General features: G+C 42.6%; 1 protein-coding gene across 2 annotated transcripts in view; it reads right to left on the minus strand.

Moving 5' to 3' along the window:
• The window catches only part of CDKAL1 (CDKAL1 threonylcarbamoyladenosine tRNA methylthiotransferase), a 1,035,666-nt gene that overhangs the window by 748,196 nt on the left and 262,796 nt on the right, over positions 1 to 24,674 (minus strand). For both annotated transcript variants that reach the window (XM_075314700.1, XM_075314699.1), the window contains exon 8: positions 6,091 to 6,211. In XM_075314700.1, coding sequence (XP_075170815.1) covers positions 6,091 to 6,211 — 121 coding nt within the window. The remainder of the gene's footprint in view (positions 1 to 6,090; positions 6,212 to 24,674) is intronic.

The raw sequence follows: 24,674 nt of genomic DNA on the forward strand, positions 1-24,674 counted from the left end.
CCACCTCCCCTGGACCCTGCAGTATATAATCCGTATATTCAGATTATAAGACGCACCCCCTGCTTTCCCCCAAAATTTGGGGGAACAAAAGTAATTATATATATATATATATATATATATATATATATATATATATATATATATATATATTATATATATATATAGTTGTGCTCAAAAGTTTATATGCCCCGGCAGCCTTTTTTGAGAATATGAATGATAAAAACTTATTTTCCACTCATCGTTAGTGGTTAGGTGAAGCCATTTATTGTCAAATTACTGTGTTTTTCTTTTTAAATCATAATGACAACCAGAAACCTCTAAATGACCCTGAACAAAAGTTCACATACCCCAGTTCTTAATAGTGTGTATTGCCCACTCCAACATCAATGACAGCTTGAAATCTGTTGTGGTAGTTGTGGATGAAGCTCTTTATTTTTTCAGATGGTAAAGCTGTCTATTCTTCTAAGCAAAAAGCCTCCAGTTCCTGTAAATTCCTGGGCTTTCTTGCATTAACTTAACGCTTGAGTTCTCCCCAGAGTGGCTCAATAATATTGCGGTCAGGAGACTGAGATGGCCACTCCAGAGCCTTCACTTTGTTTGCTGTAGTCAATGATAGGTCAACGTGGCCTTGTGTTTTGGATCGTTGTCATGCTGGAACGTCCAAGTACGTTACATGCGCAGCTTCCAGGCTGATGAGTGCAAATTTGCCTCCAGTATTTGCTGATAATGTGCTGCATTCATCTTTCCTTCAACTTTTACCAAGTTTCCTGTGCCTTTGTAGCTCACACATTCCCACATCAGCGATCCACCTCCATGCTTTACAGTAGGAACAGTCTTCCTTTCATCATAGGCCTTGTTGACACCTTTCCAAATTTAACGATTATGGGTGTGGCCAAAAAGTTCGATTTTGGTCTCGTCACTACAAATTACCTTGTTCTAGAAGTTTCGAGGCTTTTCTCTGTGCTGTTTGGCATATTGTAGGTGAGATACTTTGTGGCATTTCCGCAGAAATAGCTTTCTTCTAGCTACTAGACCATGCAGCTGATTTTTCTTCAAGTGCCTCCTTATTATACATCTTGAAACAGCCACACCGCTAGTTTTCAGTGAGTTCTGTATTTCAGCTGATGTTATTTGTGGGCTTTTCTTTGTGTCCTGAACAATTTTCCTCGCAGTTGTGGCTGAAATTTTTTTGGTCTACTTGATCGTGGTTTGGTTTTTACAGAGCCCCTGATTTTCCATTTATTAATCGCAGTTTGAACACTATTGACTGGCATTATCGATTCCTTGGATATCTTTTTGTATCCATTTCCTGTTTTATACCGTTCAACTATCTTTTCCTGTAAATCCGTTAATTCTTTTGCTTTCCAAATGACTCACAATGCAGAAACGTCAGTGGCTGGATGAAAGATGCAAGAATTTGTCTGGATCCCAGAAATTCACTCAGCTTTTATGCACACACAATGATTATAAGCAAACAAGTCACAAGTGAGGATGTTACCTTTATTAGCCATTAAAATGCATTTGTGTCAAATTCTGTGTATGTTATCAGGCCAAAATCACCAGGGTATGTGAATTTTTGATCAGGGTCATTCACATGTTTTTGGTTGTCATGATTTAAAATGAGAAAATATTTTTTTTTTTACAGGGAATCTGTCAGTAGGATCAATCTGCCTATGTGGCAATGTAGATCATAGGAAGCTGAGTAAAATGATACTTTGATATTTGTGGTCTGATGTCTTATTCATGAAAAATCCAGGTTTTTCTTCTATGCAAAAGACCTGTTGTAGACAATAGGAAGGACACTGATCTTCAAGAAAATCTGCCTCTAGGGCGCATTTTAAATAGAAGGAGGAGTTACAGGTGTGATATGTGATGGCTGCTCTCTACTCTCATTGCAGAACTGTGCTGTGATAACACACAAGACAGCATTAAAGGGAATCTGTCATCAGGTTTTTGCTATGTAATCTGAATACAGCATGCTGTAGGGGTTAAGGGTACCTTCACACTTTAGCGATGCAGCAGCGATCCGACCAGCGATCTGACCTGGTCAGGATCGCTGCTGCATCGCTACATGGTCGCTGGTGAGCTGTCAAACAGGCAGATCTCACCAGCGACCAGTGAACAGCCCCCAGCCAGCAGCGACGTGCAAGCGACGCTGCGCTTGCACGGAGCCGCCGTCTGGAAGCTGCGGAGACTGGTAACTAAGGTAAACATCGGGTATGGTTACCCGATGTTTACATTAGTTACCAGTGTGAGCAGGGAGCAGGGAGCCGCGCACACTGAGCGCTGGCTCCTTGCTCTCCTAGCTGCTGTACACATCGGGTTAATTAACCCGATGTGTACAGCAGCTACATGTGCAGAGAGCCGGAGCCGGCAACACAGGCAGCGTGAGAGCTGCGGAGGCTGGTAACTAAGGTAAATATCGGGTAACCACCTTGGTTACCCGATGTTTATCTTGGATACAGCTTACCTCAGCTGTCAGACGCCGGCTCCTGCTCCCTGCTCGCTTCATTTGTCGCTCTCTTGCTGTCACACACAGCGATCTGTGTGTCACAGCAGGAGAGCGGCTTTGAAGAAAACGAACCAGGGCTGTGTGTAACGAGCAGCGATCTCGCAGCAGGGGCCAGATCGCTGCTCATTGTCACACACAGCGAGATCGCTAATGAGGTCACTGCTGCGTCACAAAAAGCGTGACTCAGCAGCGATCTCGGCAGCGAGCTCGCTGTGTGTGAAGCACCCCTAACAGAGATTTCATTGACGGGTCTCATCACATTGTGTGGCATTGTTTACATGCTATTGTTTGTTTTAGCTTCAGGAGATTTATGCCTGACTAGGTCAACTAGAGGTCAGCTAGCTCAGCATGCCCACTGTGTCAGAACCGCTGTACCCAGTAAGCTAAGTTATAAATCACTGGATTCAAAGTCTTTGCCTACATCATACTGCTCTCTGATGATGTAACAAAAACCTGCTGACAGATTCCGCTCAAAACACATATACAGTTGTCCTCCTTCAACCTGTTTCCCCATAAATAAGACGCGGTCTTACATTTTTGTGTTGCTCCGAAAAAAGTGCTAGGTCTTATTTTCGAGGATTCTTGGGGAAACATGGATGGGGGAAACTTTACTCCCCCCCCCTTCCCCAAAAAAAATGCAGACCCCTCTTCCCAGGATCGTCATACTTACCAGACCCCGGATGCCTGTGTGGCTCCCAGATTCTCCTGCGATCTCCGGTAGGCGCACCTAGCAGGTATGCTGCCTGCCGTCCTCCCATCTGTCTGGCCGACGCACACACACACACACACACACACACACACACACATCCGGTGATACCACTTGCTTTCAGCCAAGAGGGAATTCTCTACTTTGCCGTCTCTATGAGGCATTCCACCGCTGGGTCCTCCATGCGTTCCACCCGCAGGTCCTGGCACTCTACTGCACAGCGTCACAGGTCCTTATGCCGCCCAGAAGCAATACATATCGCTGGATATCAAGAATGTGTGTGTGTGTCATCTGATTGTATGAGTGCGTGATCTGAAGTGTGTGGGTGTGCGTTCCGCTGCAGGTCCTTGATGCGTTCTACTGCTCCCGGTCGACGTCTAGTTAGTATGATCGCGGGGTCTTGTCTTTTCTTTAGTTTCTCTTTTGGGAGAGTCAGCTTTATATAATGAAGTGTCCTGCAGTATTCTTTAACTTTTTGAGCTGCATGGACACTTCATTATTGAACCTCGACTAGGTCTTATTTTTGTGGTAGGCTTATATTTAAGCCTTACTGAAAACTCCAGCTAGGCCTTATTTTTGGGGAAGGTCTTATTTTTGTGGGAAACACGGTAATGCTTTAGCTTCCATCTCACAGGCAGCCAGAGGGGCAATACTATGGCAATACAGCTAAGCTGTGAAAGCTGCTGTGTTTGTAAGAAGACTGTTCAGTTCTATTGTACTGTGTTAGTAACTTGCTGCACACTAGTAACGCCCCCTTACATTTAAAATAAACTCTGGAAGCAGATTCTCATGCAGATTAATGTCTCTCTCATAGCCCTGAACAGTTAATTTACATATAAGAAAACATGGATTTCTCTGTGGTAAGACAGATATAAAGGTATCATTTTAATTCAGCTTCCTATGACCTACATGCCCATGTACACAGCTTAGGAAGGTGGATCCTACTGACAGATTCCCTTTGAGGACAACACCAAGTCTTTTCAGTATGGAATGATCAAGTTGGCGACCTATTGCAACATCTATTTATTTTTCAATTTTTTGAGAATCGCCTCTTTCAGAGCATGGATTGTTGGAGAGTGATGCTCAGCTTATCTCTTCAGAATTCTCCACAGGTGTTTTGGGTGGGTTCAGATCAAGATACATACTTGTCCACTGAATCACATTCACACTGTTCTTCAGAAATTATACAGGCACAGAGTTATGGTAGCATCTTCAATATACAACAGTACATCTGTGAATTCATGATACCATCAAGAAATGTAGCTCCCTGACACCAGGAGCACTTGTGCAGCCCCACATAAGGAAACTGCAACCACGTTTCACTTTATGCACCATGCAATTAGAAATTAAGGCATATCTACAATGGGCACGGAGTAATGGTAGTATGTTCTGTTTCAACATAGAGCAGTACATCTGTAAATTCATGATACCATCTATGAAATACGACTCCCCAACACCAAAAGCATATATGTAGCCCCATATAAGGACACTGCCACCACCATGTTTTAGTATGCATTTTTGTAAATTAATTTTTCTAAATGCACGGTGCCTACAGCGAAACATGGTGGTGGCAGTATCCTTATGTGGCGCCGCATGAGTGCTCCTGGTGTTGGGAAGCTACATTTCATTGACTGAAAGAAAAGATACTACCATCACTCTCTGTCCTTGGTTCACGTGCACCTTTCCAACATGACAATAATACAAAACACACATATGTTGCAGATTAAAAAAAAAAACAAAAAAAAACAGCATTAAAGTGATTAAGTGGCCAAGTATGTATGTCTGCTGATCTGAACACAACTGAAACACCTATGGGGAATTCTGGAGAGACAAGTAGTGCATTACTCTACATTCAGTGCCCAGGCTCTAAAAGTGGTCCTTTTGGAAGAATGGTAAAAGACAGATGTAATATGATGCCAATACAGAATACAAACTGCAGTATAATTTTTGCATCAACTACTTTGAGTAAGGCTGAGGACAAACGGGGATTAGTGCTCGCAGCACAGCGGGAGCCGAGTGTAATGCAACTGTGGTCCGATCATGAGATCAGACCACAGCTGGGCAGGGTCGGCGCTGCAGAGGGCAGGGCTGGCGCTGCGGAAGGGAGGGATTTATCTCCCAATCTCCTCCGTTGCCGGCTGAAGCGGGAATCGCACTGCTATCGCATTACACCAGTGTAACGCGAATGCAATGTGATGTTTCTCTTGCCCCATAGACTTGAATGGGTGCGAGTGAAACAGGATTGCATTCCACCTGCAGCATGCTGTGACTGTTTTTTTCGATCCGATTAGGGCTGAGAAAAAAATTGCTCAAGAGAGCTGCCCCATAGAGAAATATTGGTCCGAGTGGAATGCGATTTTTTATCGCATTCCACTCGCTCCATATTACTCGCCGTGTGTGCTGACCCTAAAAGTGAAGATTTTGTAGTGAAAGTTTTATTAACCTTACTTTCATGCTCTAAAAAAAAAACATTAAAAAAAAAAATGTTCTATGAAACTCAGTTTTGTGAAAATTATAGAAACTGCTCTTGCATTGAGATATTGATTAAAATCTTACTTTTCAAAGGGTGTGCGCTCATTTATGCTGGGCACTGTAAATTATATATATATATATATATATATATATATATATACATACATATACATGCATATATATATATATATATATATATACATACATATACACACACATACACACACAAGCACAATACATACGGTTATAAAATATACTATTTACAGTCTCACAGGGTCTCTGAAGACTCTTGTTCCCCTTTAATAAGTCGAGCTGCAAAAGAGCTCTATGCCTGGGAAAAATGAAATTGAATTCTTAGGCAGTACTGAATATTTTATGAGCAAATTTGAAAGAAGCTTACCCTGTATTGATGGAAATGATTTCTATCAGTGGGTTCTTCCTAATCTTTGGCAAATCCAATCGAGCTCCCCCCAACCGTTTTCCATTATCCTTTTTCTGACCCAGCAGTCGCACCGAGTGACCTTCAAATGAAGCACATAAATACACAAACACAAGTCACGCTACTTCAGGATAATTCATCTCTCTGCCAGATATATTAATGGCAGCATTTAAATATTTAAACCAGACATTAACGGTGAAGAAAATATATAGGGATGATCTACAATAATGGTAAAAACCACAGGAGGAATTTATAACTCTGACACAGGTAATAAGGCTGGAAACAAGATATTACATATTTGTGCAGATGGTCAGAGTTTTGAGTGTTTTTACTGCAGACTTGAGATTAAAATACTGGAGATATCCTTTGTAAATATAAAACCATGTCCTATGCTTTTAGAGACACCTATGGTGAGACACAAGAAATGTTCTTTTTTCCCCTGAACTCATATTCTTTATATACAGTATAGTGTTATTGTTTATGTCATTTTATCTGAAATGTTTGCTATTTTTTACAAGCAATTTCTCAGAGCAAAGCTTCACTTCTGGTTAACACGGACTTTAGCCATAGTGCTAGGTGAGACGTCTTATAGGTCTTAAAAAGCTTCATATGACTTTTTTTTTTTTAAACATCTTTTTATTGAATCTTAACAGAATTACTTTGGCAATCTGCTCTTACACAAAGAGCATTCCATTAATGACATTATAATCAAAACAGTCCCGCCCACCTTCCCCCCCGCTCTGCGTGCGACCAGAAGCAACTTAAAATGGCTAACTTATGCAATTGGTATGTGTCCATTGAGCAGTTCAAGAAGGTACCAAGAGGTCTGTCCAAACTGAGATTTAAGTCTATCCTTAAGCACTGTACATAAGTTAGGTATAAATAAAGACCATGTTTTAAAGAAACGCTTAGTCAACTTCTCCTTATTCAACAGTGCATCCAGTATATATACAGCCAAGCAATTGTAGTGTATGGACCGTGGTAACAATTAAAATATAACCTTTATTGGTTAGTAATTAAAAATATCAAACCACACAACAGTTACGGTTGTAAAAAACAACCCAATAAAATTGGAGCAGATGTAAAGCTCCTAGTATCACCAAGGAAGGACAAACTTCACACGGGGGGGGGGGGAATCTCCCACCGCGGTGATAGAAGACAACAATCAACAAGTTGTCAAATATATTAACAGAATTGTATACAAGAGACAATAGAGCTGTGTAAATAACACTCACTGTAGACTCTTAAAAATGCTGTATGCCAAGGCCCAGACACAACATGCTGGAGGTCTGTTATATTGAAGCTTTCTTTTGACCATAGTCCCCTGAAAAATAAGCATATTATGAAACGCGTTGGGAGGTCTAAGAGCATATCAGGTCAGATGGTTGCCAATTGAGGGGTATTGTGAGGCTGTAATGATTTGGGCCCCCCCCCCTCTATATATTGGACAACTATGGTTTTTCTTAATTAATATTTTTAAGAGTCTACAGTGAGTGTTGTTACGTAACTGTTGTGTGGTTTGATATTTTTAATTACTAACCAATAAAGGTTATATTTTAATTGTTACCACAGTCCATACACTACAATTGCTTGGCTGTATATATATATATTGTGTGAAGCAATACGACACTTTGAACCTTAAATTCGACAGTGCATCCAGCCAGTCCATTTTGAATATGAACATTAGTTTTGTTTGGATAAACGCTAGAGAGGGTGCTTCAGGATTTACCCAGAGATGTAGGATACTTTTCCTAGTGGCCGAGGCCCAAATAGTTAACATTGCCTTGGTACTTCTCAGAAGACTTCGTTGAGCCTCCTACAACATGTTAAAAATCGCCCACTGTGGTGTCAGAGCAAACTGAATATTGTATGTATTTTGTAAGACTGAGTGAACGCTTCACCATACTCCCTGTATCTGAACACAGTCCCATAAGTAGTGAAACATGTCAGGGTCTCTTATGCCACATTTAGAACAAGAGTATAAAGGCAATTATGTCCATTTTTGATTGAATTTTTGGCGTAATGTATGCTCTATGCAGAATCATCAAGTCCATATCTGTATAGCTACTGGACGAGAGAAATTTAAGTTGCAACAGCATGGCTTGTAAGAAATCCTTTACCTCGAACTCTGGCATGTTTACCTTCCATTTTGCTGGACCCGTTGTTTTCCCCTCCCATGTCCAAACTGTACACAACATTGAATAAACCTGACTAGTCGAGGACACCTGGCTTCTTGCCCTCCTAAGAAAGTTATCCACATTTCCTCCAAGATCTCCCTTTGGCTTGTCAACGAGATATTTTTGCGCCAAGCTATGCGCCTGAAGAAAAAGAAAAGGTTGACCTACAAAAGGCTAGAAAGTGGTGTGCCGCCTTTTCATAAGAAAGCAACGACCAATCGGGCTCCAATAGATCTACAGCATAAGCTCAACCCTGCATTGACAATGTTTCATAAACCCTCGGAGGGAGACCCTGGAGGAATCCCGGATTTCCAATAAAGGGTTGAAATGGGGAACCTGAAGTGATAATTTTACAGAGTTTCCTCACCTTCCTCCACGTTTGTATAGAATGCCATAGTGTTGGGTGATCCCTAACCTCACTCGGTATTTCCTCGTTTCCTAAATGCAGACATGCTGTTAACGAGACTTGTGAACATAGCTGTTGTTCCAATTGTACATTGGTAAAGTGAGATACTCCTCGCACCCAGTCCACCACATATCTCAAATTTGCTGCTAGATTATATCTGCCCAGATCTGGAAGATTTATGTCCCCTGCCTCTTTTGGTAATTGAAGCTTGATTAAGCTGATCCTAGTACGCCCCTTGTGCCCCCAAATGAATTTTCCAAAGGATGAATTTAGTAGCTTAATATCTGATTTGCCTAGAAGCAACGGGAGAGTCTGAAATAAGAACATTATTTTCGGGAATGCTACCATTTTAATTAAGTGACATCGGCCCGAAAAGGATATTTTCAGATGTTTCCAAGATTGGAGTAGATGTATTAATGAATTTATAAGAGGCTTATAATTAGATATAATAACAAGGGGTTTACTGGGAGCTGAATCCCCCAAGTATTTAATGGACTTGGTGCACCACTGGAAGGGAAATAAGTAATCAATTTTACCCGATTTGTACATTGCCAATGCCTCAGTTTTTTTGTAATTTACCCTAAAGCCTGAGGCCTTTCCAAAATTATTCAATGTGTTCATTATCTCTGGAATCGCTTGAGAGAGATTGGTAATAAACAATAAAATATCATCGGCAAAAGCCAAAAGTTTAAATGTTGTCCCACCGACTCTCATGCCCTGAAATATTGCTGAACATCGGGTCCAGAGCCAAATTAAACAATAAAGGTGACAAGGGACACCACTGCCTCGTTCCCCTCTCTACCTCAAATGGCTCAGGGAATGAATTATTTATAGAGTCTGGATTTAGGTTCTGTGTATATCATCTTGACTGCTTCGCAAAACCAGGATCCCACCTGGCGACATGCCAAAAGATTATGTAAATAGGCCCAAGAGACCCTGTCAAAGGCCTTGTCCACATCAAGGCTAACTACTATATGTTTGGTACATCTATGCTTCCTACTATAAGAGATAGCCCCAATAGCCGACCTGATGTTATAGGTGATGGATTTCCCGTGCACGAATCCTGTTTGGAAGGGCAGAATAAGATCTGGAATCACTTGTAATCTACCAGCCAGTATTATAGTATAGATTTTAAAATCAGAGTTGAGTAATGAGATGGGTCTGTATCCCTCCACCTGTAGTGGGTCTTTTCCTGGCTTAGGTAATACTATAATGTTTGCCTCATTGAACCTGTCGGGAATTATCCTATCCGTGACTATCTTATTATACACTGCACATAAATGAGGTCCGATAGAGGCTCACAAGATCTTATAATATTCGTTACTAAATCCGTCTGGCCCTGGGCTTTTGGCTAGTTTAAGAGTGCTAATAGTTTGTACTAATTCTGAAATATTTATAGGGGCGTTTAGTACCACTCTTTGTTCCTCTGTCAAGATGGGCGCTACGGTACCATGGATAAAATGAGCTTCCCACTTCATATGACTTTAAAAAAAAAATCTGTCTCTCTCCCGGACGGAAATGCTTTATTTATGGCTGGCTCTATGTAAGGGAAAGCCGAACAAGCCAATCATTGACTTTACGTAATGCTCGTTACTTGTGTCAAGCTCGTCCGAGTGTCTTACCAGCTTGAATAGAGTAACGAGCATTCAAGCATTTTAGTGCTCACCCATCACTAAGGATGACTGAATAGGCTGCATAAGCCTGTGTGTAAGAAGATTTCTGATGTAAACTCTGTAAGGCTATGTTCACACAGAGTGTTTTTGCTGCTTTTTTGGTAGTAAAGCCTAATCTCTAAAAACTAAAAAAAAAAAGCTGTGGTTTTGTGTCGATTTTTTTGCTCTGTTTTTGGTATGTCATTTGTCTACAGTATGTTTAAATAGAGTTTGTTTCATTTACCAAAAATGCAACAAAAAATACAGCTGTTCTTTCACTCAATGTTTTCAATGGTGGAAAAAAAACTGCAAAAATACTGAAAAAATGGACATGCTGCTTCATTAATAAAAACAAAAAACAAAAACAGCATTTTTGCTAGTTAATGGGATATCGGTATGGAGCGTTTGTTTGTTCTGTTGCTCGATACGGTAAACCAGCGCGCAACTTGTGTTAGATTAACCCTTATACACCCCCCCTCCTGTCTACTCTTTCCTTATGTTTTTCCCTTCTTGATGTCTTGTCTAGTTTGATTGACGTTCCTCGATGGTTATTGACTATTGTTTTAATTCTATTGATATGAAAACAATCTTTAATAAACCGTTAGAAAAAAAAAAAAAGAAGCAGCATTTTGCAATTACAGTCAGGAAAAAAAAAGTAGGTGTTTGTGTGTAAATAGAGGTGAGCGGACCTGCTGAAGTTCGGGTTCAGCCAGTTCACCTAAACTTTAGATAAAGTTCAATTCTGAAATCGGACTTCACCTGAACCCCATTGGAAGTCACTGATTGGGCAGTTCAGCTCTTTGCCCACAGCCATAAACAGAGCACTTCTGTGGAAGGGAGGTTGAGTTATTTTTTATTTATTTTTACCCACTACATCCAAATCACGTGGATTTTAAACCCAGTGAGAGCCATTCAAATACTGCAAGTGGCTCGCATTGGGCCAAAAACTGAGCATAACCATGCTCATTTGGGTGGTTTCCTACGTACAGCACCCAAACTCCAAACTTGAACACTGATTTTTATTTATTTATTTTTTAAAAGTCTGTGTTCGGTACAAACACTAAACTTTACTGTTCGGCTCTGCTCATTTCTAGTTGTAACCATTCAGATCACAAAAGAGCAGGGGAAGGGGTCTGCAGCACTATGCAGTGTGCTGTTGAGAAAGGTAATTTTAGCAGATAAGAATAGGATCCATTGAGCTCTTTGAAGTTAGATGCACAGAAGGCAGAAGCTGATGAATAAAGGCACAAAGCTTCAAGAAACAAACATTACTTTTGGCTTGTACTGTATATTATAATAGTTACGCAGATACAGTGCGGTGTAAAAAAAATAAAATGAAGAAAAAAAATACCAGTGACTTTTGGAAAATAGTCATATCAAGTATTTTTAACACTGTAGAACACAATAGCCCTAACCCTTAACATTTACAATGGTGACATGCAGCCATCTATCATGACCTTACTTCACTAATTACCTTAATAAGTCATTAAGTGATTTAGAGAATAAACGAGCTATTCATTTTCTGATGTGACTGGCAAAACACAGAGTCAAACAGCAGTTGGCTCAAAGATGCACAGTGAAGTTAATGAAGAGGTGAGTACGAATGACTTGATAGCATAATAGGTAAACCCATTATATACCTATGATGTCATATGCTTAATAATGGCTACAGAGAAGCAGAAAATTATGTGACCAAGATAAACAAAGATTCCATTATCTCCACAATCCGTTCACTTCTTCATCTCTGCCTCGCACTGGCCATGCATGTAATGATCAATAGGCACTAATTACATAAGACATTAGCAGCCCAATAGAAATCATAAGCACTTTCACATAATCTATCATTGAATCCATATAATACATTTGAGGATAAGGACAATGCATTTGAATGTGTGTTTAATTTAATTAAAGAATGTGTTAAGGATGCAGAAGGTGAAAGTCTTATATAGCACTTGGAATCCGTATATCTGTACGCCACACACTCCACGTATAAAATGAATGATTAAGGGGGCAACTCATCAAAACATTTAAGTCAGAAAACCAGTGTAAAACATTTTGAAAAATTGCTAAAAGTTTTGTGCTATGTGAAGTTGTGCCTAAATTTTCCAACTTTGGTGTTTTCCGTCAGTTTGAACCAGTGGAGCTGGGGAGCATTTGGGGTGTAGCTGCCCCCCTCACACACAACAAAACACGCACAATCAACAGGCAACCCTGGCACACGAGTCAGACAAAAAAATTGAGACAGGCTTCCAGAATTGCTGAGCGCAGATGGAAGAAGTCTCACTCCACTGAGCACTTCGTTACATACAAACAAGCTCTCACCACTTTCAAGTCTGCACTCACTGCTGCAAAACAAACCTACTTCTCATCCCTCATATCCTCTCTCTCTCACAACCTTAAACAGCTATTTAACACTTTCAACTCTTTCCTCCGTCCCCCGGCACCACCTCCATCTCCTCTCATCTCAGCTGAAGACTTTGCCTCCTTCTTCAAGCTGAAGATTGACAACATCAGAGCAAGCTTTGGCCCACAATCACCACAGCCACTCCTCACAACTACTCAGCCTTCTTCCTCCAAATCCAGCTTCTCCCCCATGACAGAAGATCATCTTTCCACTCTCCTCTCAAGATCACATCTCACAACCTGCCTGCTTGATCCACTCCCTTCCTACTTCATCCCCAATCTCAACACAGTCTTCATCCCAACAATAACCCATCTCTTCAACCTATCACTAACAACTGGTGTATTCCCTTCATGCTTTAAACATGCCTCAATCACACCCATCCTCAAAAAGCCCTCCCTTGACCATTCCTCTGTGTCAAACTATCGCCCCATATCACATCTCCCCTATGCCTCAAAACTACTGGAACAGCATGTCCATCTTGAACTGTCCTCTCACCTCTCTTCCTGCTCACTCTTTGACCGGTTACAATCTGGCTTCCGACCCCATCATTCCACTGAAACTGCCCTGACCAAAGTCACTAACGAACTACTCACCGCAAAAGCCAAGCGACACTACTCTGTCCTCATCCTCCTGGACCTGTCCTCTGCCTTTGACACAGTTGACCACTCCCTTCTACTACAAATTCTCTCATCTCTGGGCATCACAAACTTGGCGCTATCTTGGATCTCCTCATACTTAACCAACCGAACTTTCAGCGTCTCCCACTCTCACACCACTTCCTTATCTCGCCCCCTATCTGTTGGTGTCCCCCAAGGACCAGTTCTTGGACCCCTGCTGTTCTCCATTTACACCTTCGGACTGGGACAGCTCATATAGTCCCACAGCTTTTAGTATCATCTCTACGCTGATGATACACAGATCTACCTCTCTGGACCTGACATCACCTCCCTTCTAACAAGAATCCCACAATGTCTGTCTGCTATTTCATCTTTTTTCTCTGCTCGATCCCTAAAACTGAACATGGACAAAACTGAATTCATTGTCTTTCTTCCTCCTCACTCAACCCCCCCCACCTGACATATCCATCAATATCAATGGCTGCTCACTTTCCCCAGTGCCACGTGCACGCTGCTTGGGAGTAATCCTAGACTCTGACCTCTCTTTCAAGCCACACATCCAAGCCCTCTTCACCTCCTGCCGCCTCCAATTCAAAAATATTTCCCGGATCCGTACATTCCTTTCCCAAGAAGCTGCAAAAACCCTAGTACATGCCCTTATTATCTCCCGCCTGGATTATTGCACCCTCCTGCTCTGTGGCCTCCCTTCTAACAGTATCACACCCCTACAATCTATTCTAAACTATGCTGCCCGCCTCATTCACCTGTCCCCCCGCTACTCCCCGACCTCTCCTCTCTGCCAATCCCTTCACTGGCTTCCCATTGCCCAACGACTCCAGTTCAAAACACTAACCATGACATACAAAGCCATCCACAACCTGTCTCCTCCCTACATCTCTAACCTAGTCTCCCGGTACTTACCTGCTCGTAACCTTCGATCCTCACAAGACCTCCTTCTCTACTCCCCTCTCATCTCCTCTTCCCACCATCGCATCCAAGATGCCCCTCCCATACTCTGGAATGCTCTGCCTCAACATATCAGACTCTCGCCTACCTTGACAAGCTTCAAAAGGAACCTGAAGACCCACCTCTTCCGAACCCTCAGTCTGATACAGCGCCGCACAATCAACTCTACCCTAACCTACCGTATCCTCAGCTATCCCTTGTAGACTGTGAGCCCTCGCGGGCAGGGACCTCTATCCTCCTGTACCTGTCTGTATCTTGTATTGTTTATGATTATTGTACTTGTCCCCATTATGTACACCCCTTTCACATGTAAAGCGCCATGGAATTGATGGCGCATTAATAATAATAATAATAATAATAATAATACTATGCCAGACCATCAGATTCAGCAACAGTACTAGCTTTTGTTTACACCAAAAATGCTACTCCAAAAGACCATAGGGGTAAAAAAACCCAACATACATTAGTCTCATTTGTTACCGGCCAGTTGAGATTCGGACACTAAATTCATGGGCTGTAACAGATGCCCCGGCCCGGTGCATCAGGATGTGCGATAAACAATAAAGGATGTTCTTTACCTGCTATCAACTTTTAAAGGTCATTGCAAAAGAAAAAAAGTGGCAAAACTCAAGAACATTCTGCAGAATATTTTTTTTTCATACAATAAAAAAGTAGAAACAAAAAAAAATTCCAAAAGAGCAGATGTAGATACATGGACACCATAGGGTGATGTGTATACAAGCTGTGCTGCAGTGCTTATGTAACTTCATAAAACGGAATGGTACAGGGTCAATCAAAACAATTTTTCAACCCCCCCATTGAAGTTTGGGTTTATATATGCAAGATGTGCAAAAACATTTGCAATAACCCAGTCAATCAAAAAAATGTTCACCCCACATAGACCAAGTGCCATAAATGTATGGTACATGGTTCGTAGCTTTAACCCAGTGGCAATGCAAATTTACATATTTATATATATATATATATATATATATATATATATATATATATATATATATATATATATATATATATATATATATATATATATATATATATATATTAGAAATACAGATGGCAATAAGTGGTAAAGGAAGCCACTTAGAGATGAGCAGAGCAATTCAATGCAAATCAAATATTCTTGTCGAGCTTCAAGAAAATTGTAGCTCATGGTGAATTCTACCATTTTGTGATTAAATCTGCATGTACAGCTCACAAAAAAATGCCAGACGCCATTTAAAGGGAACCTGTCAGGTGCAATATGGACCCAGAACCACGAGCAGTTCTGAGTGAATAGTCCCTGTATCTAAAATTCTATAAACAAGGGAAATTATTGCATAAACCAAAAATATATATATAACCCTTAAAAACATCAACTTTATTCTAGCAAATTTAAAAACATCCAGAATTACACACAATAGACTAAAGTACAAAGCAAAAGGGAGGAGGGTAAAGGTCGCACCCTAAAAATATACTCCCTTCTGTCCAATACCGAATGTGGAGGTCGGCACCCTAAAGAAATGAAACGATATGGCGCCTAACGTGGAGGTTAGAACTGCATAGGAGAGCGGGGGAACACTTGGGGGATATTTGTAATCTACGAGATACCCCTTTGGGAAGACATATTAATGGTTACCATGGGGGAGGGGGGGGTGTCCACCAGGTGTTTTTTCGAGTGCTGGAGGTGGTCAAGAGAAACCCTAGGGGGGTGACTACGACAAGATCCTTCTCAGAAAAGAATGCAAGTGGATCTTTAGGATGGAATCAGCGCAGCCCGGGGGATTAAATGTACAGATATCTTATGCCTGTTTCCTCTAACTTTTGGGTCCTATTTTTTGTTCCTCAATGGTTATGCTGGTCTTTATCCTGCAACAAGGAGGTTTTATGTATCCTATTTTTGGAGAATTTGTCTAAGAAAATACACTAAATATGGTTCCCTTCTGGACCTGTATTCCCAACAATCCCCCATAAATCTTCCATATGTTTTCCCCCAGATACATTTTATTAACAAGGCCTTTATATCCTGGGCGCTCAGATATATATCCAGATACTGTTTAAGGCAGATTCTTGTATCATGATGTGTGTGTGGAGGCAGGTCATCGTTAGGGACCCACCCACGCTGTTTTGGTTCGGCAGATACTATATAGCTCTTAATAACATAACCGGAGGGTGTCGCAACGTCGCTTCCGGTTTCGTCATCCACAAAGTGATGCATCAAAGGCTGGAGGAGGTAACCTTTCTTCTGTTTTCATCAACAACATGGTGGTGCGTTCCAGCCTGGAATGCAAACGGTTTTAACATGTTATATGCCGTAGCGGTACTTCCGCTTTCATCATCAACATGGTGGTGCGTTCCAGCTTGTGAGAGACATACCCCTTTTGGATAGTGTGGATGGCATATTAACTGCCGATCTATTATGTGGGTGGATGACCGCAATCAGTGGTGAAGGCGTGCATCACCTACTAATGACCTAATCCAACACTGATTATGGTATGTTTATAGTAACAGGCATTTAATATTTCGTGGGCATTAACTGTTGGAACCGGGAGGAAAGGGGAGGAGAAAGAGGAAGGAAGTGGGGGGAGTCATGTCTGTTTAGTGTGTTATTTAAGGGGACCTAAAAGCATCAGGTTCCCTTTCTATCTGGAAATCATCAAGACAAAACAATCACTGATCTCGGGGAGACCAGCCAGAGAAAACACTGCCAAGCAGCCAACAAAAGCACTCAAACAGTGAAATCCTAGGTGCATTGCCCCCTGGGAAGTATGCAAATGAAAAAAGGTCCGCGGAGCCTCTGTTAGGAGTCTCAACAGAGAACTAGCCAGATATCCCTCCCCGACCTAGCCAAGGAGTGGCTCTTTTTAGGAGACCACCATAACCACCTTATTAATTGGCCCTTTTAGTCAATATCCAACTCTTTGACGAGTTTAAAGATATGACAAGGGAAATACCAAGGCCAGGTATCCATCCACAGACAGCTATTTTGGGGTGTTGCCCCTCATCAGTGTGGAGCAGGATTTTCTGGCTAGGTGGGAGCAATGCCTAGTAGACCAACAAGACAAAACAATCACTGATCTCGGGAAGACCAGCCAGAGAAAACACTGCCAGCAGCCAACAAAGGCGCTCAAACAGTGAAATCCTAGGTGCAAGTGAGTATAAGACAGGTGACTTAAATTTCCTGCGGGGAAATGAGAAAAACACTGGAGTGGTGCATTAAGGCGTCAAATAGCTCAACATAACTAATATGACTAATGGCTTCTATAAACTCAACACAAAATGCCACTTTTAATAACTGCAGTCTCAGAATTATTCAACCACTTGAAGACAAGTCTCTAGTAGTTACTTCCCTTTGGCTATTATGACTTGCTGCAAGCATGATAACATTTCAAAACAGACACCAGCTACTGGTAACATTCCTGAGGAACCGTTGACCGTTCCTCAAATGCAACAGCCTCATAAAACTGCTTAAAAACGCCTAAAAACGCAGAGATCAAAAACGCAGCAAAACGCAGACAAAAAATGTACCAAAACACGCATGCGTTTTTACCGATGCGTTTTTGCCGCAGGTGCGTTTTTATGCGTTTTTAGCAGTTATATACGCAGCGTCAAAAAAACGCAGCATGCACAAACAGCCTTACTGTGTTTTTGGTGCATTTATTACGTCACAAAGATGCACCTAAAAACATGCATTTCATTCTCCCAGCAAAGTCTATGAAATTTCTATTTTGCTGTCCGCACAGTGCATCTTTTTTTGGCTGCATCTTGGCTGTGTTCTTTAAGACACAGCCAAGATGCAGCATGTCAATTCTTTTTGCGTCTTGTCTCTGCGTTTTCGAAAGACTGGAGGATCAATCTACCACTGACTCGAGGTCGGCAGGAGATTGATCCCTGGTATCTGGCTAGATGCCGGTTCCCATAGAGTCAATGGGGACCAGAATCTAGTGCAAAGGTGTAGGAACAAGCGCTTCATACTTACGGAATAACCGCTGCAGCTGTCACACTGCTCCCACAGCCGGTCATTCACTTCCCGAACAGCTCATTACTTTCACTGAATATGCACTGCCCACCCATCGGTGGCTGTGATGGTTGCAATCAGATGTGCCCCCATGTTGGTGGCAGCTGTCTGACCAGCTGCCGGTGTCTGGGTCTATATCGTACAGTACAATAAATAAATAATTTAAAAAAACGACATGCGGTCCCCCTCAATTTTGATACGCAGCCAAGATAAAGCCTCAGAGCTGAGGGCTGGTATCCTCAGACTGGGGAGACCCACGTTATTGGGAGCCCCTCAGCCTATAAATTTCAGCCAGCAGCAGCCCGGAATTGCCACATCCATTAGATGCAACAGTCCCGGGACTTTACCCGGCTCATCCTGATTGCCCTGATGCGGTGGCAATTGGGGTAATAAGGAGTTAATGGCAGCCCATAGCTGCAACTAAGTCCTAGATTAGTAATGGCAGGCGTCTATGAAACACCCCCTCATCACTAATCTGTAAATGAAATGAAATACACAAACACCGAAATAATGCTTTATTTGGAATAAAAGACAAACAAGCCCCCTCTTTCACCACTTTATTAACCCCAAAAAAAACCTTTAGGTCCAACATAATCCACAAGAGGTCCCACGACGCTTCCAGCACTGCTACATATCTGAAGCTCACAGCGAGCGCCATAAAACAAGACTGTCCGGTGTGAAGTTCAGGACGCACCTGAAGTGAGTCGCGTACTCAGCGGTGACGTCACTCAAGTTAGCCACGGCCACAGCATGGCCACGGCCTCCACCTGTGATAGCAAATCACCTGAGAGATGTCCCGCTGATCGTGATGCTCACTTCAGTCACTCGGGTGGTTTGTTGTCACAGGTGGAGGACTCAAGCTGTGGCCGTGGGTAACCTGAGTGACGTCACCATTATCGCACGGCTCACTTCAGTTGCTGGGTGGAGCTTTCAGCAGTCAGTCTTGTTTTCTTGCGCCTCACTGTGATTGTCAGGGGTAGCAGAGCTGGAAGCGTCATAGGACCTCGAATGGATTACTTTAGACCTGGACAGGTATTTGGGGGGTTAATAAAGTGGCGAAAAAGGGTACTTTTATATCTTTTATTTCAAATAAAGGATTTTTTGGGAGTTTTTACTTTCACTTACAGATTAGTGATGGGGTGCCTCAGATGCCTGCCATCACTAAGCTAGGGTTTAGTAGCAGCTGTGGGCTGTTATTAACTCTTTATTACCCTGATTGCCACCGCACCAGGGCAACGAGAAGAGCCAGGCCCAGCACCAGAATTGGCGCATCTTATAAATGCGCCACTTCTGGAGCGTCTGTGGGCTGCTATTGTTAGGCTGGAAAGGAACAAATAACGATGGCCCTTCCCACCCGAATAATATCACTCCTCAGCTGGCTGGTTTTAAAATAATGGGGGGACCCCATGTCATTTTTTTTTTTTTTTTTTTTTAATCGATTAAAAAAAAAAAAAAAAAAACAACAAAAAAAAACGTGGGATCCTCTCTATTTTTCATAACCAGCCAAGGAACAGCAGACGGCTAAGGTTTGCAGTCCACAAGTGTTGCTGTTCCTGGATCCATGTAATGTTTTTAACAAAAAAAAAAAACAAACAGCTGGCCAAGCTAGCTATCCCTCTATAAAACTATTCTGTTATTTCTTTCTAATCTATGTTCTTTCTATTATCTATTATCTGTTATCTATCTACCTATTATCTATTAACTATCTATTCTGTCTACAGTCATGGCCAAAAGTTTTGAGAATGCTACAAATATTAATTTTTACAAAGTCTACTGCTTAAGTTTTTCTAATGGCAATTTGCATATACTCCAGAATGTCATAAGGAGTGATCAGCTTAACAGCAATTACTTGCAAAGTCAATATTGGCTAAGAAAATGAACTTTAACCCCCAAAACACATTTCAACATCATTGCATTCCTGCCTATAAGGAGCAGCTAACATAGTTTTAGTGATTGTTCCATTAACACAGGTGTGGGTGTTGATGAGGATAGGGCTGGCGATCAATCAGTCATGATTAAGTAAGAATGACACCACTGGACACACTTTAAAAGGAGGCTGGTGCTTGGGTATCATTGTTTCTCTTCAGTTAACCATGGTTCTCTCTAAAGAAACACGTGCAGCCATCATTGCTCTGCACAAAAATGGCCTAACAGGGCAGAGTATTGCAGCTACAAAGATTGCACCTCAGTCAACAATCTATCGCATCATCAAGAACTTCAAGGAGAGAGCTTCCATTGTTGCCAAAAAGGCTCCAGGGCGCCCAAGAAGAACCAGCAAACGCCAGGACCGTATCTTAAAACGGTTTCAGCTGCGGGATCGGACTACCAGCAGTGCCGAGCTAGCTCAGCAATGGCAGCAGGCTGGTGTGAGTGCTTCTGCACGCATTGTGAGGCGGAGACTCTTTGAGCAAGGCCTGGTTTCAAGGAGGGCAGCAAAGACGCCACTTCTCTCCAGAAAAAACATCAGGGACCGACTGATATTCTGCAAAAGGTACAGGGAGTGGACTGCTGAGGACTGGGGTAAAGTCATTTTCTCAGATGAATCCCCTTTTCGATTGTTTGGGACATCTGGAAAACAGCTTATTAGGAGAAGAAGAGGTGAGGGCTACCACCAGTCTTGTCTCATGCCAACTGTTAAGCATTCTGAAACGATTCATGTGTGGGGTTGCTTCTCAGCCAAGGGAATCGGCTCACTCACAGTCTTGCCTAAAAACACAGCCATGAATAAAGAATGGTACCAGAATGTCCTCCAAGAGCAACTTCTCCCAACTGTCCAAGAGCAGTTTGGCGCCCAACAATGCCTTTTCCAGCATGATGGAGCACCTTGCCATAAAGCAAAGATGATCACTAAATGGCTCATGGAACAAAACAGAGATTTTGGGTCCATGGCCTGGAAACGCCCCAGATCTTAATTCCATTGAGAACTTGTGGGCAATCATCAAGAGACGGGTGGACAAACAAAAACCAACAAATTCTGGCAAAATGCAAGCATTGCTTATGCAAGAATGGACAGCTATCAGTCAGGATTTGATCCAGAAGTTGATTGAGAGCATGCCAGGGAGAATTGCAGAGGTCCTGAAGAAGAGTCAACACTGCAAATATTGACTTGCTGCATTAACTCATTCTGTCAATATAACCTTTTGGTACTCATAATATGATTGCAATTATATTTCTGTATGTGATGTAAACATCAGACAAACACAAATAAAAACCAGAGGGCAACAGATCATGTGAAAATATAATTTTAGTGTCATTCTCAAAACTTTTGGCCATGACTGTATTCTAGCTATCAATTATCCTATCATGTTTTGATTCTCGTTTAAAAAACGCATTAACAAAAACGCGGCAAAAATGTGGTAAAAACGGTGCAAAACTTCATGCGTTTTTTTGGGCCACAAGCTGCATTTTCTGAGACCACTGAAAAAAGGTGCAGTCAAGATACACTCAGAAAAAATATGCCGCATGTGAACATAGCTTTAGCTAAGGTAACTCAGGAACGCTGCCAGATGCTTGTGTCTGGCTAAGCCTCATGTTTTTAGCAGGTCATAACAACTAAAGGTACTATAAAGGGTTAAAGACGCTTCTCATGAATGGGATGAATAATTCTGAGACTGCAATCGGCATGAAAAGTGCCATTTTGTGTTGAATTTGAAAACAAAAACTACCATAATTGTTAAATTAGTTGTCTTCAAGTATTTAAATTCTTCTTGCTTTATTGGTTTAAACAGTAGAAATGTATTAAATTTTGCTAATAAATCTAATTTGCAATGGGGGGGGTTGAACAATTTTGTTTGCAATTGTAGTAGTGTAAACAACATAGAAGATTACAGGTGGGTGTCACAGAAAAGGGAAACCCAAAAAACTAATAATACATCAAAGATTACACCTGCAAATTCAGAAAGTACAAAGATGCGGTAACAGGTCATGTTGACAAGGGTGACGACAGCAGTAATAGGTCGATATATCATACACTGCGCCTCCAGGATGCTTCTCAGTTGCCAGATAAGAGTTTAACAGTATTTGTGTCTCCCACTGCTAGTAGTGCAGTCTTTCATGACAAATCTCTTTCCAGATGACTCTATATATGGCTGAGTGGACCACACAAAGCTTTTATTGCATTTTTGATTCATAGGTGACCGATTTCCTCCCTGATATTGCATCACATTATGGTCTCATAAAGAATCGTAAAGCAGTGTCAAGAAAAGGAGACATAAAAAGGTAGCCCGGCTTTGTACTCTTTTGGACACATCATGAATTACAAATTTTGTAGGAGGATACTGAAGTTCATTGCAAGTTCAAGGAGGTTACTATTGTGTGTACATCCAAATAAAACCGCTAAAGTACATAAGCATGTGTGGATTCTGTAAGGTGTGTGTGTGTGTGTGTGTGTGTGTGTGTGTGTGTGTGCGTGTGTTTGTATACATAAAATGTGTGTACAATGTCAAATTAGGTCTCATACTTAAAAATATAAATGCAACACTTGATTTTGGTCCCATTTTTCATGAGCTGAACTCAAAGATCTAAGACTTTTTCTATGTACACAGAAGGCCTTTTTCTCTCAAATATTGTTCACAAATTTGCCTAAATCTATGTTAGTGAGCACTTCTCCTTTGCGGAGATAATCCATCCCCTCTACAGGTGTGGCATTATCAAGATGCTGATTAGGCAGCATGATTATTGCACAGGTGTACCTTAAGTTGGCCACAATAAAAGGCCACTCTAAAATGCATAGTTACCATATTTTTCGGACCATAAGACGCACTTTTTTCCCCCCAAATGTTGGGGGAAAGTGGGGGGTGCGTCTTATAGTCTGAATATAGGGCTGCGGGTAATGAGGGTGCTGCGGTGCAGCGGGTCATCGGGGGCACGAGCAGGCTGTAACAGCCTGCCGTGACCACGTGGACCCGCTCATTTAATGTGCACGCCCATCCTCCCGCCCATCATCTCTCAGCGCTGAAGCAGGCACTGCCAGATAGGGCGGGGTGATGGGCAGGGGATAAACAGCCGGCCCGCATGATCACTCCTGGCAACTGCAGCCTGGAGTGATCATGTGCGGCCGTATTCACTGCCCCCCACGCATCATCATCAGTGCGGGGGACAGTGAATCAGTACACTCACCGTTCCCCTGCAGCATCACGATCTCCTCCTGTCTGTGCCAGTCAGCTGACTTGCGTGGAGACTAGCGGCGCCCACAGCGATGACGTCATCGCTGTGTGCATGTGTCCACACGCAGCCGCCGGCATAGACCGGACACCAGAGGACATCGCGATGCTGCAGGGGAACGGAAACGGCTCCACACAGCGGCGCTGACACAGACGGTAAGAGGAGCGGTGCTGCAGGGAGTGAGGTGAAGTAAGGTGAGTATGAACGTTTATTTTTTTTTATGTGCCACAGGATGCGGCCATACACCAGGATTAGGGCATATAGCAGGATAGGGGTATATTATGAGCAGGCTGGGGAGTATATGAGCAGGCTGGGGAGTATATGAGCAGGCTGGGGAGTATATGAGCAGGCTGGGGAGTATATGAGCAGGCTGGGGAGTATATGAGCAGGCTGGGGAGTATATGAGCAGGCTGGGGAGTATATGAGCAGGCTGGGGAGTATATGAGCAGGCTGGGGAGTATATGAGCAGGCTGGGGAGTATATGAGCAGGCTGGGGAGTATATGAGCAGGCTGGGGAGTATATGAGCAGGCTGGGGAGTATATGAGCAGGCTGGGGAGTATATGAGCAGGCTGGGGAGTATATGAGCAGGCTGGGGAGTATATGAGCAGGCTGGGGAGTATATGAGCAGGCTGGGGAGTATATGAGCAGGCTGGGGAGTATATGAGCAGGCTGGGGAGTATATGAGCAGGCTGGGGAGTATATGAGCAGGCTGGGGAGTATATGAGCAGGCTGGGGAGTATATGAGCAGGCTGGGGAGTATATGAGCAGGCTGGGGAGTATATGAGCAGGCTGGGGAGTATATGAGCAGGCTGGGGAGTATATGAGCAGGCTGGGGAGTATATGAGCAGGCTGGGGAGTATATGAGCAGGCTGGGGAGTATATGAGCAGGCTGGGGAGTATATGAGCAGGCTGGGGAGTATATGAGCAGGCTGGGGAGTATATGAGCAGGCTGGGGAGTATATGAGCAGGCTGGGGAGTATATGAGCAGGCTGGGGAGTATATGAGCAGGCTGGGGAGTATATGAGCAGGCTGGGGAGTATATGAGCAGGCTGGGGAGTATATGAGCAGGCTGGGGAGTATATGAGCAGGCTGGGGAGTATATGAGCAGGCTGGGGAGTATATGAGCAGGACATAACCCCATAAC

The sequence above is a fragment of the Anomaloglossus baeobatrachus genome, chromosome 6, assembly GCF_048569485.1.
Source record: "Anomaloglossus baeobatrachus isolate aAnoBae1 chromosome 6, aAnoBae1.hap1, whole genome shotgun sequence".
Lineage (NCBI taxonomy): Eukaryota > Metazoa > Chordata > Amphibia > Anura > Aromobatidae > Anomaloglossus > Anomaloglossus baeobatrachus.